The sequence below is a fragment of the Nicotiana attenuata genome, unplaced genomic scaffold (genome assembly GCF_001879085.1).
Source record: "Nicotiana attenuata strain UT unplaced genomic scaffold, NIATTr2, whole genome shotgun sequence".
In the NCBI taxonomy this organism is placed as follows: domain Eukaryota; kingdom Viridiplantae; phylum Streptophyta; class Magnoliopsida; order Solanales; family Solanaceae; genus Nicotiana; species Nicotiana attenuata.
Genome location: NW_017670265.1, coordinates 183,619 through 200,246, shown reverse-complemented (window position 1 = coordinate 200,246; position 16,628 = coordinate 183,619). Strand labels below are relative to the sequence as shown.

At 38.3% G+C, this 16,628-nt stretch overlaps 1 protein-coding gene across 1 annotated transcript; it reads right to left on the bottom strand.

Moving 5' to 3' along the window:
- Window positions 1-5,038: 5,038 nt before the first annotated feature.
- On the bottom strand, window positions 5,039-8,708 carry LOC109236935 (ABC transporter G family member 17-like). The gene is made up of 4 exons (XM_019403175.1): window positions 8,337-8,708; window positions 7,865-8,044; window positions 7,448-7,716; window positions 5,039-6,725 (listed from the first exon to the last, which is right to left on the bottom strand). Exons 1-4 carry the CDS (start codon window positions 8,706-8,708, stop codon window positions 5,039-5,041), a joined length of 2,508 nt encoding a protein of 835 aa, XP_019258720.1.
- Window positions 8,709-16,628: the final 7,920 nt, after the last annotated feature.

Sequence of the window (16,628 nt, the reverse complement as noted above, 5' to 3'; positions counted from 1 at the left end):
TTCACCGTGCACTACAAGAAATTGGATAATTAGTGGCGACATTTAGCAGCAACCCTATAAGTTGCTACAAAATGTATATTATCAGTAGCGACTTTAAAAGTCGCCACAGTTTGAATATATTTAGCAGCGACTATTTATGGGTCACCTCTAAAGTGGCTAAAATTTTCACTCCCGCTAAAACTAAAATTTTGGCTCCATATTTATTGTGGCGACTATTGCAAAGTCACCGCTAAATATGAATTGCAGCGACCGGGTCGCTCCTATTACCTTTTAAAATAAGTAAACTAGCAATTAAAATAAGAAAAGAAACACTAAAGCCCTGAGACTCCAGAGACAGAAGTGAAGAACACTCTCATCTCGAACAAATCGTCTCGATGTCAAAAACAGTGAAACGCCCAAAATCCGTCCTCTATAGCTAGAAATCCCTAATTGAAACCCAAAATCGCTACTCTCTAGTTAGAAATCTGTCCAGATATAGAAATCCCAAATCGAAATCCCTCAAAAATCTCACCCAAATCGAAATCCCTCAAATCAGAATGTGAATTCGAATGGGTGTTTATGATACTTGCTGGAAACTTCATTTTGAAGCTAAATCTCAAGATTGGAAGCTGGTTTGACACGAGTTTTGGTTTGAATTTGTGAACCGAGTATGCGAAGAAGAAGACCACTAGGGTCTTTCGATTCAAAGCTTCTTCAACTTCAAGTATTCAAGAACTTGATTACTGCTTCGGAAGTCGGCAAAGGGCAAGAAAATATAAAAGTGAAATTTTAACAACTCAGCTCTGTTAAAATCCCTAATCTTTTAGACTCGGCATTTAGAACTGTACAACTCCTTGCTAAGCTTTAGTCGGGTCGATTTTAAACTATTTCTGTTTGTACCCCATAGCGTGCTTCTTCGTTGTCGTGTTCGAGATTCAAAGTAATAGTATGAAACTACGAATCTGATTGAATATTGTTAATTCCCTAAAGACTTGACAATGATGAAGTTTATGTGGCCAGTTAGTATGATTTCATGGCATGCTGTATTGTGCTGTATTGTTCTGCTGATTTCTGGCTCACCTCCATATTCCCCACAATACTCCAGAGATTGTGATGGTATTTCAAAAACAAAGGTGTTCAATGTGACCATTGGTTGTTTAATTATTTGAGTACTCAGCATCATAGAATTCTGGGCCTCTTTGATTATTTGTTCGACTTGAGGGTTAGAAAAATATAGTCTAGAGCTATTAGAATTGTGTACCTCGGGCTTGTGCGCATAGACAGGAACAATGTCCTGCGAAACAATAAGTCGACCACTTGTGTTCTTGGAAAACTTCTGTTGTGTGCTACTGCCTGGAGCTTGTGGTTGCCTATTTTTTGATGTTGTGTTCATCAACATAGCTGCTTGGGCATTCTTTACCATTTTATCTAGCTCCGGATTGGAAATATGCATTGTTGCTGTAGTTGCATCATGTATTTTAGTTGTCTCACCAATGTGATTATCCCCCGTTGCAATCTCAAGTGTAGCACAAATGTCCTTTGCATTAATATTTTGCTTTTCAGTTCCTGTAGAGCTCATTTTTTCAGCTATTGATCTTGTATCATTATCCATCTGTTGCTCCTTACTTTCAGCCTCCTTCGTAAAGTGTTCCCCCTCATTCACCAAAGCATCAAACGAGTTTGAAACCCCAATGGCATTTGATGGTACAATCTGATTTTGAAGATCTGGTGTTTGCTTCTTGCGAGGTGATTTATTCACCTCTGTCCAGTTGTTATTCTTTGTATCTAATTTGCTTGGAGTTGAAGCAAATTGCCTTTGAGTATTAAGTACCTACCCTTCCACATGCATTCCTGTATCCTTAAGACCTGATTGTTTATTAATTTGTGCCGCAGATGCAACAGTACTTCGTTTCTCCTGCATAGCTGATATCTTCTCCTTGTCATGTGCAAACTGCTGTACATTTTTTGCATTTTCCACACCTTGAACTTCAGATCACGTGATCTGAAGCCAAGCAATATTCTCCTCGATGAGAGCTGGACATGTTGGTGATTTTGGTTTGGCAAGATTTATTCCACCAGCTATTCACAACTCTTCAGCAAATCCAAAAAGTTCTACTGGTGTTGGCGGAACTATGTACAAGTTGTCACAAGCTTTAACTTAGCTCCATGTGTTATTTCAATATTTATTCTTCTTAAATCATAATGATTCGTCCAATCTCATAAATGGAATTTTCGACGTAATTGCATTTTTTGCAGAAGATTTGTAGAAGTTTTAGTCGTTTTTGATTTGTGAAAACAGAAAACAAAGCATCTACAATCAGAATACAAATAATCTACAATTTATCTACAAAATATCTACAAACTGGGTACATTGAATTTTAATATCCCAATTCCCATTCGATTGTAGTTTAATTGCGATTTTCGACATAATTGCGTTNTGGAAGAACTGTTATATCTTAAATTGCAAATCTGAAACCAATTTAAACTCCTTGCTATTTTCATAACAAACATTACTACTATTATGTGCATGTGTGCCTTTTCATAGATAGTGTGAGACCTCCATGCTCCATATATAGGGGTAAATCTGTAGTATAATGAGATAATATATGGAGTAATTATATTAGAAAAATTACAGGTCTGCTTTCTAATAGTTTGAGTTTGTCGATGAGATAGTATTGGAATTCAATACTGTATTAAAGCAGGCATGTGATTTTGGATTCATTTTTCATCCCTATCATCTTGTTCGACACCTCAGTTAAAAAAAACTATTTGTGCCCTGCCTCGATTTGAATTATTAAAAATTTTAATCTGACCTTCGCCTCTCTTTACCTCGACAACATTAGTCCCCTTACGACGATTCATATTGATCATGTGTAGAAAGTTATACTTTATTCTTTCATGTACTATTATTTGTTCAAAATTTCATTTTAATAATATTGATATTATTTTATAAAATTATGTTTCACATGACTCAACATACACGTACAACGCACGTACGAAGAAACTAATATATATATATATATATATATATATATATATATATATATATGTCTGTGTGTGTGTGTGTAATAATAAATTTAAATAGCTACTTCTATAGTCGGTTTGGTTCGGGTTTTTTCGGTTATTTTTTTATTAAAACCAAAACCAAATCAAATTTGATCGGTTTTAAAATTCAAAACCAAAACCAAACCAAACTTGAAAAGTATCGATTTTTTAGTCAGTTTGGTTCGATTCGATTTGGTTCGATTTTTCGGGTTTTTATAAACACCCTACGTACTAACATCGCGTTGAAGAACAATAACAAATAAAGATTGACTCGTTAGTAGAAGGGAGAGATCAAGTCAAGGCCCAATATATATATGATCAAATATCAGGACGTAAGTTAGTTTACGTAATCAAGTTGACGCTATAGCGAAAAATCAAAATATCATCACAGGAAAATAGGGAATAAATAAGTAATAAAAACAGAAGAGTTTTGCAGAAAGTACTTCTTTGAATCCTTAAATAAAACGTCTCAGTCACCAATAATACTTTTGTTCTTTTTTTTCCCACTCTTAGCTGGAAATGATGTTGCAATTGAAAGAGTTGTCATTCTTGTAGTAGTTGTGTTGACTTGAAGCTTTGTTAAGTATGCACATAACCTTTTAGGACCTTTAGCCCGTATTTAATGGCAACAGGGTGTATGTTGATAAAATACAACTCTTCACATGGCATTCTTGTATATAGAATTATTCTCGATCACTACAGGAAATAAAGCTTTAGGTGATGTTATTTTGTGGCAACCTCTTTAGTCCCCACCAAAAGTAATGCTATATGTCGCCGTTTGTAGTAGCGAGGTGCCTAAAATTTATTTTGTGGCCTATTTATTTACTATTATGACGAGCTTAGTCGAAGCTAATATGAATAAAACAATTATAACATTGCAACATGGGCAAATGGCAAGCGGCGAAATTTTTTCACACAAAAAAAATCCAATTAGCCAATATTTTCTATGAAAAAAGTAGTAATACTTTGAAAAATAATGTACTTGACTTCAACAACTACGGTTAGAGCTATAACACTACAGGAAATAAGGTTTTCAGTGATAGATATTTTGCGGCAACCTTTTTGCTCGCCACCAGAAGTAGTGCATACGTCGACTGTGAGAGCAGCGACCTATCAATGTTGAGGCACTTTGTTCACCATTTGTAGCGACTAGAGGTCGCCACCAAAGCTTCAACTCACCTTAACTTTAACACACAGGACATGGGGTTTCCCGTGACGATATTCTATGGAATCACTAGCCGCCACTAAAAGTAGTGCCATGTGTCACCAGTTAGAAAGGCATCCTACCTAAAATCTATTTAAAGAAGCTTCAACTCACTTTAACACTTAGGGAATGGGGTTTTCAGTGGCGATATTCTGTGGCAACATCATAGGTCGCCACGAAAAGTAGTGTCATGGCTAGAATGACTACCTACCTAAAATCTATTTTGGCACTTTGTTTAGCTTTTGTGGCTACTTCTTATCGCCACAAAAGCTTGAAGCCAAGTAATTATTCTTTAAATATTACTTTTCTCATAGAAAATATTGGCTAATCAAAATTATTTGTATTCTATATATAATTTTTTAAATATTTTTGCTAAAGCTTGTACCAATGTGTATGCCATCCGTTTGTGGCGGCTAATCTCACCACAAAAACGAAAACGAACGCGCCACAAATATATAACAATACTTTAATAGCGACTATTTTAGTCGCCACGGAGCGTGTGACAAACATGTTCCTGTGGTGCATCATACTAATTAACTGCATAATTAGCTTTACAAACTGAACTAATTACAAATATATAGTTGCATAGGTGGAAGGGTCTAATAGTTGAAGACTTATGAGCCCGCGATAAAATTCCATAAATCATTAACAACTATCTTTATTGTATTGTGTCCACCTAAAATGGAATTATCATCATTATTGCACCTTTCATCAATGAGTCAGTTCATACAAAACTCTAGAATTATGGGTGAAAAAAAATTTAAAATACAAATGATATATTTTAAACAAACCTTTAAACAGGAAAGTACATTATTTTCTTTCATTCTTTGAATAAAACCTAAGAACAACATAGAAGAAAAGACGATAAAGAACTCCCCAAGCCAATAGGATCACAATATCCAGCCATATATTTTCCTTTGTAATATCCATAGAAAACAGAACATCTTCTCCAATCAACGTGCAATTTTGTGGCAAATCACCTCTAGAAATTGCAGTATTATGCAATGGACTAATCTTCACATCACCTAAAGGACCAGGTGAAAGATCTGCAATATCACCATTGTAACAATGTTTTGTGCCTTTAAATTCATTAATTAGCAATGCTTCAAATGGATATTTGATTGCTGAAATATAATGCAGCCATCTCCAAACCAAAGGAATCTGAGTTCTCTTCAAGAAGAATCCACAAGTAAGGAAAAAAAGAGCTGTGGTAGCTATAACAATCGCGTACCCCGTGATATAACTTGGAACAAGTGCACTAACTAACATCACATATGCATTGCTAGTTATGAGTGAGGAGTAAAGTATAAGCCAAAAGCTAAGAATGCTGCTATTTAGGCGAAGAATGTATTGTGTTATGCCAGCAAATGTGAAGCCTTGGATCGCGAAGAAGGGGAGGTAGACGATTAGGGAAGAAATGACATAAGAAGATGCCCTATAAGCGTTATGAGATGTCTCGCGAATGAAGATGAATCTTTCTTGGATGAAAGTAGGAACAGCATCATTCGACGAGAAAAAGACTAGGCAAATGGTGAAAATGTAGAAGTTGAGGAGGTGATTGATTGTTTTGAAGTTGAAATGACTTAGTCTTTGGAAGAAGGAAGATAGGACAAGGCCCATGACTGTTAAGACAATTTCACGAGAGAGGAAGAGTTCAGGAGTGCGAATCACGTTCAATGTGGTACGCCACGAGAGTACTAAAATTTCTCTAATCCATGGATTTGCAAATTTTTGCCTATGAATTGGCTCATCAAGTACTTCTTCAATTTCAAACACTTCTTCATAAGATGGATTATATGATGAGTGATCCATTCCTTCTCGTCCCGGAGTAAAGATTGCTGAAGGTGCTGGAGTTATAACATGACGTGAAGGTGTTTGTTGAGTCATTGAGAATTGACCTGAGGACATGCTTGATTTAAAACCTGAAAAAGGTGTTTGTGCTCCATTGTTATTCCATGTTGGTGGACGGCGAGGAGTTCCTTTAACACCATTGTATAACCAAACTGAGAAATCTTTGTAGAAATGAGAAGCCAAACGTGGATGAATCCCACTCTGCATACTCATAGGTGTTTGTGGTACCTTACGTTCCAACGAGTTATCAAAATCTTCCTCATCGTCCTCATCATCATAACCATAATTATTAATGTCAGATTCAGACTGATCTTTAGGATCTCTTTGGGAATTCATGTTTCCATTGGCCGAAAAATGAGAGCTGCGAAGGCTGATATGTTTAGTCCAGGGTGACTTTGCATAAGGAGTACGATGAGTTTTTGGTGTTTTGGGTGGTTTTCGGAGAGGGGTTTTTGCAGCTTGATCAGGTTTGATGCCATCCTTTTGATACAAGACAAGGGGATCAAGCCCCACAGTTGATTCGTCGTACTCTTTGATCACATCTAAGAGGTACTCTAAGCTGTTTTCACCATCTGGAACTGGTCTTGCAAAACCAGCTAGAAAAGCTGCTACTCCTGTTGGACTTCCCAAATATACAAGTCTTCCCCTGCATATTCACATTGCAATTCTACTTTACATGAAAGTTCTCCGAATATACAAGTCATGGAAAACCAGCTAGAACTTTGCGCACCAACTCATCTCAAATACCCTGCATTTCATTTTATACAATGGCGCTCGACTGATTACGAAGTTTAAAAAAGATTTTCAGCGCATACCAAAGTACTCTTAAAGCCTGCGGTCTTAAACATTGAGTTGTCTTTTCTATGGCTATACGAGCATGTCATTAAAGGTAAAATGAGAAGGTTAAAGTTCAAGAATTTTCAAATATAAAAATTCCTTGCTTGATTATATTTGGGGGTTGGAGGGGGGGGGGGGGGTTACAGTGAAGAGAACCAAGTAGCAGATCCTAGCAAAAAACAAAATAGAGTTTTGAACCAGAAGGACAATATTCAAGTAGCCTATTTTAATTCTCCACCTTCTTCTGTTATGAACTTTTGTGTACAATTAGACCTAAAAGGAATGTAGTTCACTAGAATCATTCCATTAATCATGTAACTGTTTGCTATATGTCTATTATATTATCTTTTGACTTCAAAACAAAATATAAAAATGTGCCGTTCTTTCTTAAGCATATTAGATAGAAAGAATGACATAAATTGAAGCAAAGGGATTACTATTAGTTATCTTTCAACAGGGCAACATGTATTTTAATGTCTGAGCATAGTAAAACTAGCAAGGTCAATTAAGGATGGACAAAAATAGTAGTACCTCGCAAGGACTGTGATGCGATCAAGGAGCATTTGGATTCTGTAAGAAGGCTGATGGATGGTCATGAGAACTATGCTACCACTTTTAGCGATGTCTTTCACTTTCTCAACTACACTAAAAGCACTCGTAGAATCAAGACCTGAGGTAGGTTCGTCAAGAAACAGCAGAGATGGCTTATGGATTATGTCAATCCCAATTGAGACTCTCCGACGTTCTCCCCCTGACACTCCTCTTCTTCCTTCATCTCCTATGTACGTGTGTGTTGCACTCTACACAAACACATAATAAGTCTAACTTATATACACCGACAGTGTAAAATAATTTCTGTATTATTAGGTCAAGTCATCTAAAGTGTAAAGCAGGTAACTTGCTGGATGTGAGGGTGAAAAATGAGGAAATTAGTGAGTCTTGACATACCGTTAGGCCTAATTGTTCGAGAAGTTCATGAACTCTTTTCTTCTTCTCGGCTCTAGATATTGAAGGTGGAAGCCTGACTTCAGCTGCAAACATGAAAGTCTCGAAAACTGTCAACCTAGGAAAGAGCTGATCATCTTGCATTACATAGGAGGAGATCATCTTCATGTAACTTGTTGTCACCTGCAGAAATATTGTAAAATCTCTTAATCATAACTGTCACATGGTCATGGACTATGTCTTTAGCCAAATTGTGAACTTATAAGGGCAACCCGGTGCACTAAGCTCCCGCTATGCGCAGGGTCCGACCACAAGGGTCTATTGTACGCAGCCTTATCCTACATTTCTGCAAGAGGCTGTTTCCACGGCTCGAACCCGTGACCTCCTGGTCACATGGCATATGGCAGCAATTTTACAAGTTACGCCAAGGCTGTGTAAACTTATAAGGATATAGACAAATAAGAAAACACTTAACTGGTTTGCCATCAATTCTAACGGTTCCTTCAAGACTTCCACGAGCAATTCGACCAGCCAAAGCATCAAGAAAAGTAGATTTTCCAGCACCACTAGGTCCCATAATAGCCATGATTTCACCTCTCAAGGCTTGTCCAGAAATATCATTAAGAAGATAAGCTTCTTTGTTGATCAAAACACCATCTTTCTTTACTTTTTTGGTGACGCTATAAGACAGATTATTGAACTCAAGACCATGTCCTGGAATTAGCTTCCGAGTTGGCTGCCTCGCCAAATTACTACTACCATTGATCTTATTCAATTGTGCAGATTTGTCCAAGTCCAACAAACTCTCTAAGCTCCTGTTCTTATCTGTCCGCTTAAACTTTGCCATTTGATTTTCTTAAGCGACACTTATTTTACTCCTCTCTTTCTGTACTTAGTTCATTAGTTGCTAAGCTCGCGTCAAGTTTTATAAATGCAGCGGATCGAGAAATTGAGATTTGGACAAAAAATGGGACGGCCAAAACAAAAAGAAATTGGAATTTAGTTGGTTGTGATATACAGTTGGTGCATGAGAGATCGAAGGCGGTAAGGTTTATACAAAGTTGTATTTTTCGTATTTCTCTTTTTTGGCCTATGTCCTTTTTCCACTTTGGTTTTGTCGTTGGTTTTTGCTTTGAACATGTCGGAATGTCATATTTTGACTAATAGTTTGTGGAGACAGATGTTCTCCTTTGTTTTTAGTACGTGTAGTACAAACACCGGAAAGTTTTCTTGTTTTCTTGTTTATGCAAAGATACATATGGTTACTCCATCATAAATTTATGGGAAAAGGGCCAAAAATATCATTCTACTGTTCGAAAAGGATTATTTATGTCCGCCGTTATATTATCGGATCACTATTACACCCGACATTACAAAACATGTACAAAAATACCCTTCATCCGTTAAGGCCCTCCACCATGACCAACACCATCACACATGGCATGATATTTTGCTGAGATGAATGCCACATAACATGCCACCTCACCGCATTCTTCCCCACTTCTTCTTCTTCCACCATCTCCATTTTTATCCGGAAGCTCTTGACCACCACCAACTTAGAATGTGGATTTCAATACGGTAGTATTTGTGAATTGAACTAAAATTCAATCTTAGTGAGAAGGATTTGGAGAAACCTGCCTGTTCATTTTCATTTGGCACTCATGCTGAATATAACTTCTTCCATACTTTTGCAATCGGCAAAGTTGCATGCCTCAATTTCTTTTTATTATAAATTAGACACATATTCTCTATTCTTAATTGGAATTTGAGGCTCGTATCTTGGCTTATTATGCAATTTCCATGTCTGCTAATGTATTTTAAGTTTTAACCAAGATACAATGTTTTTGCTTCGTGAAACTGAGGTTCCCCAAGAATAATTTTTGAATGTGCTGCTTTCTCAAATGTGTATTAGTGATGATAGGCTATAATTACGTAATTTAATCGATTATTACACTCTAATTTACTGCATTTTAGTTGAGTTTGCGTTTTAATCGCTAGTGTTTTGCACTAATTGTGTATTTTATGCCTTGTAGGAGTGATTCCGAGCTATATAGATGTTATGGAATGAATTCAAGTGATTTGGAGCTTTGAATTCTGAGTAAAAGCCCAAGAAATTAAGCCGGGATCGTGTTCAGGGGTTAAATTTGATAGTTAAGAACAAACGAAGACTCAAGTAGGCATATTGCGCACTGTCTAGTAAAATAGACATAACTTTTTTCTCCGAACTCCATTTGGACTATATAATATATGGTTGGAAAGATAACTCAAAGTTCTACAACTTTCATGTTTTATATTTTTTCAAATTCCAAACAGAGCAGGGTGAAAAATACGGTCGAAACCGCGACAGCGGACCTGGACGCGGACTGAGGCAGTGCACTGGGAAAATACCGCAACCAGTTTTTGGAGGACATGCTCCGAGCCTGTGTCATTGATTTCGGAGGCTCGTGGGACCAATTTTTGCCTTTAGCAGAGTTCGCCTACAACAACAGCTACCAGTCCAGCATTCGGATGGCTCCATATGAGGCGTTGTATGGTAGGCGATGTCGGTCTCCAGTCGGATGGTTTGAGCCGGGGGAGGCTCGGTTATTGGGTACAGATTTAGTTCAGGAGGCCTTGGATAAGGTCAAGATCATTCAGGACAGGCTTCGTTCGGCTCAGTCGCGGCAAAAGAGTTATGCGGATCGTAAGGTTCGAGATGTAGCTTTCATGGTTGGTGAGCAGGTCTTGCTCCGAGTGTCGCCTATGATGGGCGTGATGAGATTTGGGAAGAAGGGCAAGCTTAGCCCTAGGTTCATTGGCCCATTTGAGATTCTCGATCATGTGGGAGAGGTGGCTTACAGACTTGCCTTGCCGCCCAGCTTGTCAGCAGTGCATCCAGTGTTTCATGTGTCCATGCTTCGGAGGTATCACGGCGATCCAGCCCACGTGTTAGATTTCAGCACTGTCCAGTTGGACAAGGATCTGTCTTACGAGGAGGAGCCGGTAGCTATTCTAGACCGGCAGGTTCGACAGTTGAGGTCGAAGAGTTTTCCTTCAGTGCGTGTCCAGTGGAGAGGTCAGCCTCTTGAGGCATCGACCTGGGAGTCCGAGTCTGATATGCGGAGCCGTTATCCTCATCTATTTCCCGACTCAGGTACTTCTTTCTTTTGTCCGTTCGAGGACGAACGGTTGTTTTAGAGGTGGAGAATGTGACGACCCAAAGGATCATCATCAGATTTCTCTCTTTTTCGTGCTTCCGAGGCCTTGAAAACCTCACTTTTAATTTCCTCGATTTGCGTGCGCAGCCCGGGCGCGAAGCCAGAAAGCTTTTATGTTGAAATATGTGAACTTTGTGAAAAATTTAAAGAATTTTGATATTAATATTGCTAAAGTTGACTTTGGTCAACATTTTTGGTAAACGGACCCGGACCCGTGATTAGGCGGTCCTAGAGGGTCCGTAGAAAAATACGAGACTCGGGCATATGCCCGGAGTCGAATTTCGAGGTCGAGAGCCCGAGAAATGAATTTTTCTGTGAAATTGTTTTTCTGAAATTATTAAGGAAAATGGAAATGAAAATTGATTAAAAGACTATGGTATCGGGCTCGTATTTTGGTTCTGACGCTCGGTGCACGTCTTAAATATGTGTTAAGAACTTTCTGTAAAGTTTGGTCGAAATCGGATGTCATTTGACGTGTTTCGGACCTAAATATCTAAAGTTAGAAGTTTAAGAAGTTTGAAATGAAAATGATGATTTTGAGGTTTGATTCATTGATTTTGATGTTATTTTGGCGATTTGATCGCTCGACTAAGTTCGTAGGATGTTATTGAGTTAGTGTGTGTGTTTGGTTGGGAGCCCCGAGGGCTCGGGAGTGATTCGGAGGTGGTTCGGGGTAATTTTAAACTTAGAAAACATAGCAGATTTTCTGCAATTTTTGCACAGCAAACCCCTTCTTCGCGTTCGCGTTCCAAACACGCGTTCGCGAAGCTTCAGTGGTCTCTCTTCATCGCGTTCGCATCCCTCGCCTCGCGTTCGCGTAGAGTCATCTGACCCTGAGGGCTTAGTCCTTTTTCTTCCTCACGTTCGCGGACACTTGACCGCGTTCGCGTAGCTTGCCAGACTCCCTCCAGCGCGTTCGCGTTTCCCCTATCGCGTTTGCGTATAACAGTTCCTGGACCCCCCAGCAATTTCCTTCTACGCGTTCGCGTCTGTCTCCATGCGATCGTGATAGCTTACCCAGTTTACCCTTCGCGAACGCGGCCCTCTCCCGCGAACGCGAAGGGCAATTTTGCCCAGCGAATTTTTAAGTTAAAATCAGAACAGTGAACTCGGGATTTTCATAAAAATACACGAACTCCTTTCTTCTCCAAGCACTTAGGCGTCCATTGAAGCTCCCTTTCATCAAAACTTCTTGGGTAAGCATTGTTCAACTTGTTTTCTTCAATTTCCTCTATTAATTACTAAATTCCTAGCCCTAAATACATGAATTCAAAGTAGAAAATGGGGGTTTTGGGTAGAGTTAGGGCTTTGGGGATTTTGGGTGATTCAACCTCAATTTGGGGTCGAATCTTGAAATAAATTATATATTTGAACTCGTGGGGTTATGGGTGATTGAGTTTTGGTCCGAGCCTCGTGTTTGGACCATGTGGGACCGGTGTCGAATTTTGGTGTTTTTGGAAGAATGATAGGAATTTCATTTCTAGGCTATGGGATTATGTTTTTGAGCCCTTATTGATATTATTGAACTAATCATGCCTAGATATCATTGTTTCGGAGTTGGATTGTAGAGGAAAGGCGGTATTAGAGAGTTGATTGCTATTCTTGGACCGAGGTAAGTGTTTGTTCTAACTTTGGCTTGAGGGAATAGGATTAGGATGTTATTTGCTACTTGCTAAATGTGGAGTACGGTGTATAGGCATGGTGACGGTTGTCTATGCCCCGGAGTCTAGCATGACCGTGAGTCTTAATTGCTTTTAATTCGAATGATGCGACGCAACTTCCTTGTTTAATTGATAAGTTTCTTATAATGTGAACGGTTGAGGAAGAATTGTGATTGGTATATTTTGGAACGTTGGCTCGAACAAGAATGTGATAGTTGAGAAAGAAGTGATTTAAAAGAGGATGTGTTGTGATTATTCCCTTGCCGGGACGTGTAGACTATTATTATGTACTCTCCCTTGCCGGGATATTTGGGTTGTTAGCTGCACCCTTGCTGGGTTGAAGTGTTATGTTGTCGAATTCCCCTAATGGGGCCTTCTTTACAAAGTCAGATATTTTGAACTATAATATGGGATCGTGTGGCACGCCGTCCACTTATATATATATATATATATTATGAAATGGGATCGTGTGGCACGCCGACCACATATATACTATAATATGGGATCGTGTGGCACGCCGACCACTTATATATTATGAAATGGGATCGTGTGGCACGTCGTCCACTTATGAATTAAGAAATGGGATCGTGTGGCGCGCCGACCACTTATATATGAGTTATGGTATTGAGGTAGTCTCGTCGTTATATGCGTTGATCTGTATTCGCTGTATTTTTTCCCCGAGCATGCCCCCTTCCCCCTTTTTAGTTGATATTCTCTGTTGTTATTTCTGTTGCCTTTGTATATATATATCTGCACAGGTTGTTTTTGGTAGGTCCTGTCTAGCCTCATCACTACTTCGCCTGGGTTAGGCCAGACACTTACCAGCACATGGGGTCGGTTGTGCTGATGCTACACTTCTGTGCTTTTTGCACAGATCATAGTACCGGAGCAGGAGCCTTTGGTCAGCAGTAGGAGCTTTGGGAGCTTACTTCAGTCCGGAGATTCCGAGGTAGCTTGCTGGCGTCCGCATGGCCCGGAGTCTCCCTTATCTCTGTCTTTCGTTTGATTTCCTTTGTATCGGATCAGACAGTACTGTATTCTTATTCAGACTTTGTATTTAGCATTCAGTAGAAGTTCGTGAGCTAGTGACACCAGATCTGGGTAGAGGTGTATTTGAATTTCCGCACTTGGTTTCAGTTATTTATATTTTTGGGACTTCCGCTTTTATATTAATTGCCTCGTTCTTCTTTATACTGTTAATGATGTTGAGAGAAATGTTAAATTAATTGGCTTGCCTAGCTCCTATTAGTAGGCGCCATCACGACTCCCGAGGGTGGGAGATCCGGGTCGTGACAATCTTGATGTGTTTTTAATGAAAGTCTTTTGATTTGTTTAATTATTTGAAGGGAATGTCTTCTAAATATACATGATGTACCTTTTTATTAAAACCAAAATCTCAAAGGCATCTGTTTGCTCAAAAGTTATCACATATCTTATGAGTATAAAACAATATAAATAAATCACGGAAAAATCATAGCAAACCGTAATAATCCGTTGGACCAAATGAAGGAAACGAAGATAAGTACTCAGGATTAGGGGGAGAAACATTAGAAGCCTTTATTGATAATATTGGTTTGGTCTGCCTCTCCATGAAGAGGTTCAGAGCCTTACAATGGTGTTCCTTTTGCCCATAATATGGGTCTCGTTATCTCTTTTTTTCTCTCTCAATAGTGAAGAAGAAGAAGCCCCCCTTTTCTAGGGTTCCCTCTCTTGGTATTTATAGCTGTGAGCTTCGTGAGCTGGCAATAAGTGGCCGTGACCACGTTGGGATTTCGCCTTCATGGTGGCGGATGGGCCATGGCCTTGCTGATCGAATCAGATGCGGGTTGAATATCGTTAATTCTGAGTGGTCGTGCCACTAATTAATCATGAAATAGCTTAAGCGGGATTAGCATCGTTAATGATCGTAGGGTCGGATTCTGACCCATACAACATCCATAGTTGGTGACATTGGAAGAGACAAATATTGTAGCTCATTCAACTTTTAATTAGCTGATTTTACAAAATGTGATGATAATTATCCATATGAGGATGGAGAGTATGATTGAAATCAAATGCTTCGGTTGGGATTTTATTTTAAAGAGATGGTGGATGAAGGGCGAGATGGTGGTGTAAGAAGAGGTTGGGAGGAGGTACAATAGGGCTAGAGTGGTGAGGTGGCATGCCATGGGCCATCCATCTCAGCAAAATATTAGGCCATGGGAGATGGTGTTGGCCATGGTGGAGGGCCTTAACGGAGGGGGGATAATTTTGCACATGTTTTATAACGTCGGGGGGCAATAATGGTTCGATAGTATAACGAAGGACATAAATAATCCCTTTCGAATAGTAGAAAGATATTTTTTACCCTTTTCCCTAGATTTATTTGTATCCATGTATATTTTACAGTTTTATAGCGTGTTTGGCCAAGCTGAAAAAATTAGCTTTTTTTAAGAAGTATTTTTTTCAAAAGTACAAAGTACTTTTAGTGAGAAGCAGTTTGTGTTTGGCTAATTAATTTGAAAAATACTTCTGAGTAGCAATTAGTGTTTGGCCAAACTTTTAAAAACTGCTTCTAAGTGTATTTTCTCAAAAGTGCTTCTCAAAAAAGTGCTTCTAAGAAAAAGCTACTTTTTTCTACTTCTAAACTGCTTATGCTTCTACTCAAGAGAACTTTCTTTTCTTCTAAAAGCTTGGCCAAACACTTCAACTTTGGAAAAAAAGTATTTTTTTTATGAATAAAAGTGCTTTTCAGCTTGGAGAAGCTTGGCCAAACAGGCTATTAGTCACGATCATATACAGAAAAAGCAAAAACATTAAGAGGGTACATGAAATGGAGGTGATCGCAAAATCAGAAGTACGAGTAGGGGTGGCAAACAAGCAGATTGGGTCAGATATGAGTGGGTCGAAAACAGATAATTCAAAAAACGGATAAAATTCGACCCGACCCGTATTTGAGACGGATAAAAATCGGGTTATCCGGCGGATAGTATGGATATCCAGATTATCCATGACTTCTTGAATACGATCACTTATGGGAGAATTCCTAGTCTCCCAAACTTGAGGAACCCCAATTTGAGGCTTTACATATATAAAAGTTAAATACATTAGTTATCCATTTAGTTAATCAATTTCTAAGTGGATAATATGGTTCTTATTCATATTCACCCGTTTTTAAAAAGTCATTATCCAACCCATTCTTGAATGAATAATTTGGATGAATACCTGTTTTCTTTTAACCATTTTGCCGGCTCTAAGTACGAATACCATTTCTAGGGTTAAGGTTGTGTAAGACAACTAAAATGGGGTTGCAAAATATTTCAAGTGAGCTGAGCTTGTCAGCTAAGGCAATTAAAGGCTGATCAACTTTCACTTTGTTCCACGGGAGTTACTTAACTAATTCTTTTTTTAATACAACTTATTTGGATGGTTGTTACATGTCGTTTCAGCATGTGACGTATTGTATTGTAGTGTTTTGATGAATATATTGTTTGGATAGATTGTATCGTTTGTCGTCGTTTCATGATATCACATAATATGAAGAGTATTACAAAGAAAAAGTAAGGTACAAAATAAATAATTTAAATAAAAAGGTACTTTAGGATATAAGATAATAGGATTATTTAATAATAAGGAAGAGCAAAATGAGAAGAAAAAAAGATAACGACACGACCACACTAAATCGCCGTTATATAACGAATTTAACAATACAATATAATAAAATTTAAGTAACCATCAAAACAAACATTATATTTATAGTAGCAATATGATACAATACAATAGGTAACAACCATCCAAACAAACCGTAAAGTTACACAATTTTAATTAAATATCACAAAAATCATTAGTAATTTAGTAATTGAATGACTATTTAATAACTAGTAATTTTTATGATATTTAGACAAAATTGAATGATTATTTAATTAACAA

What these genes read in the sequence shown, in the direction of transcription:
- LOC109236935 (XM_019403175.1), bottom strand. Translation starts at nt 8,708, where the DNA reads ATGGCAAAGTTTAAGCGGACAGATAAGAACAGGAGCTTAGAGAGTTTG. An exon ending in TTAGAATTGATGGCAAACCA is followed by an intron (nt 8,045 to 8,336) that starts GTTAAGTGTTTT and finishes ATATTTCTGCAG; the next exon opens with GTGACAACAAGTTACATGAA. An exon ending in TCGAACAATTAGGCCTAACG is followed by an intron (nt 7,717 to 7,864) that starts GTATGTCAAGAC and finishes GTGTTTGTGTAG; the next exon opens with AGTGCAACACACACGTACAT.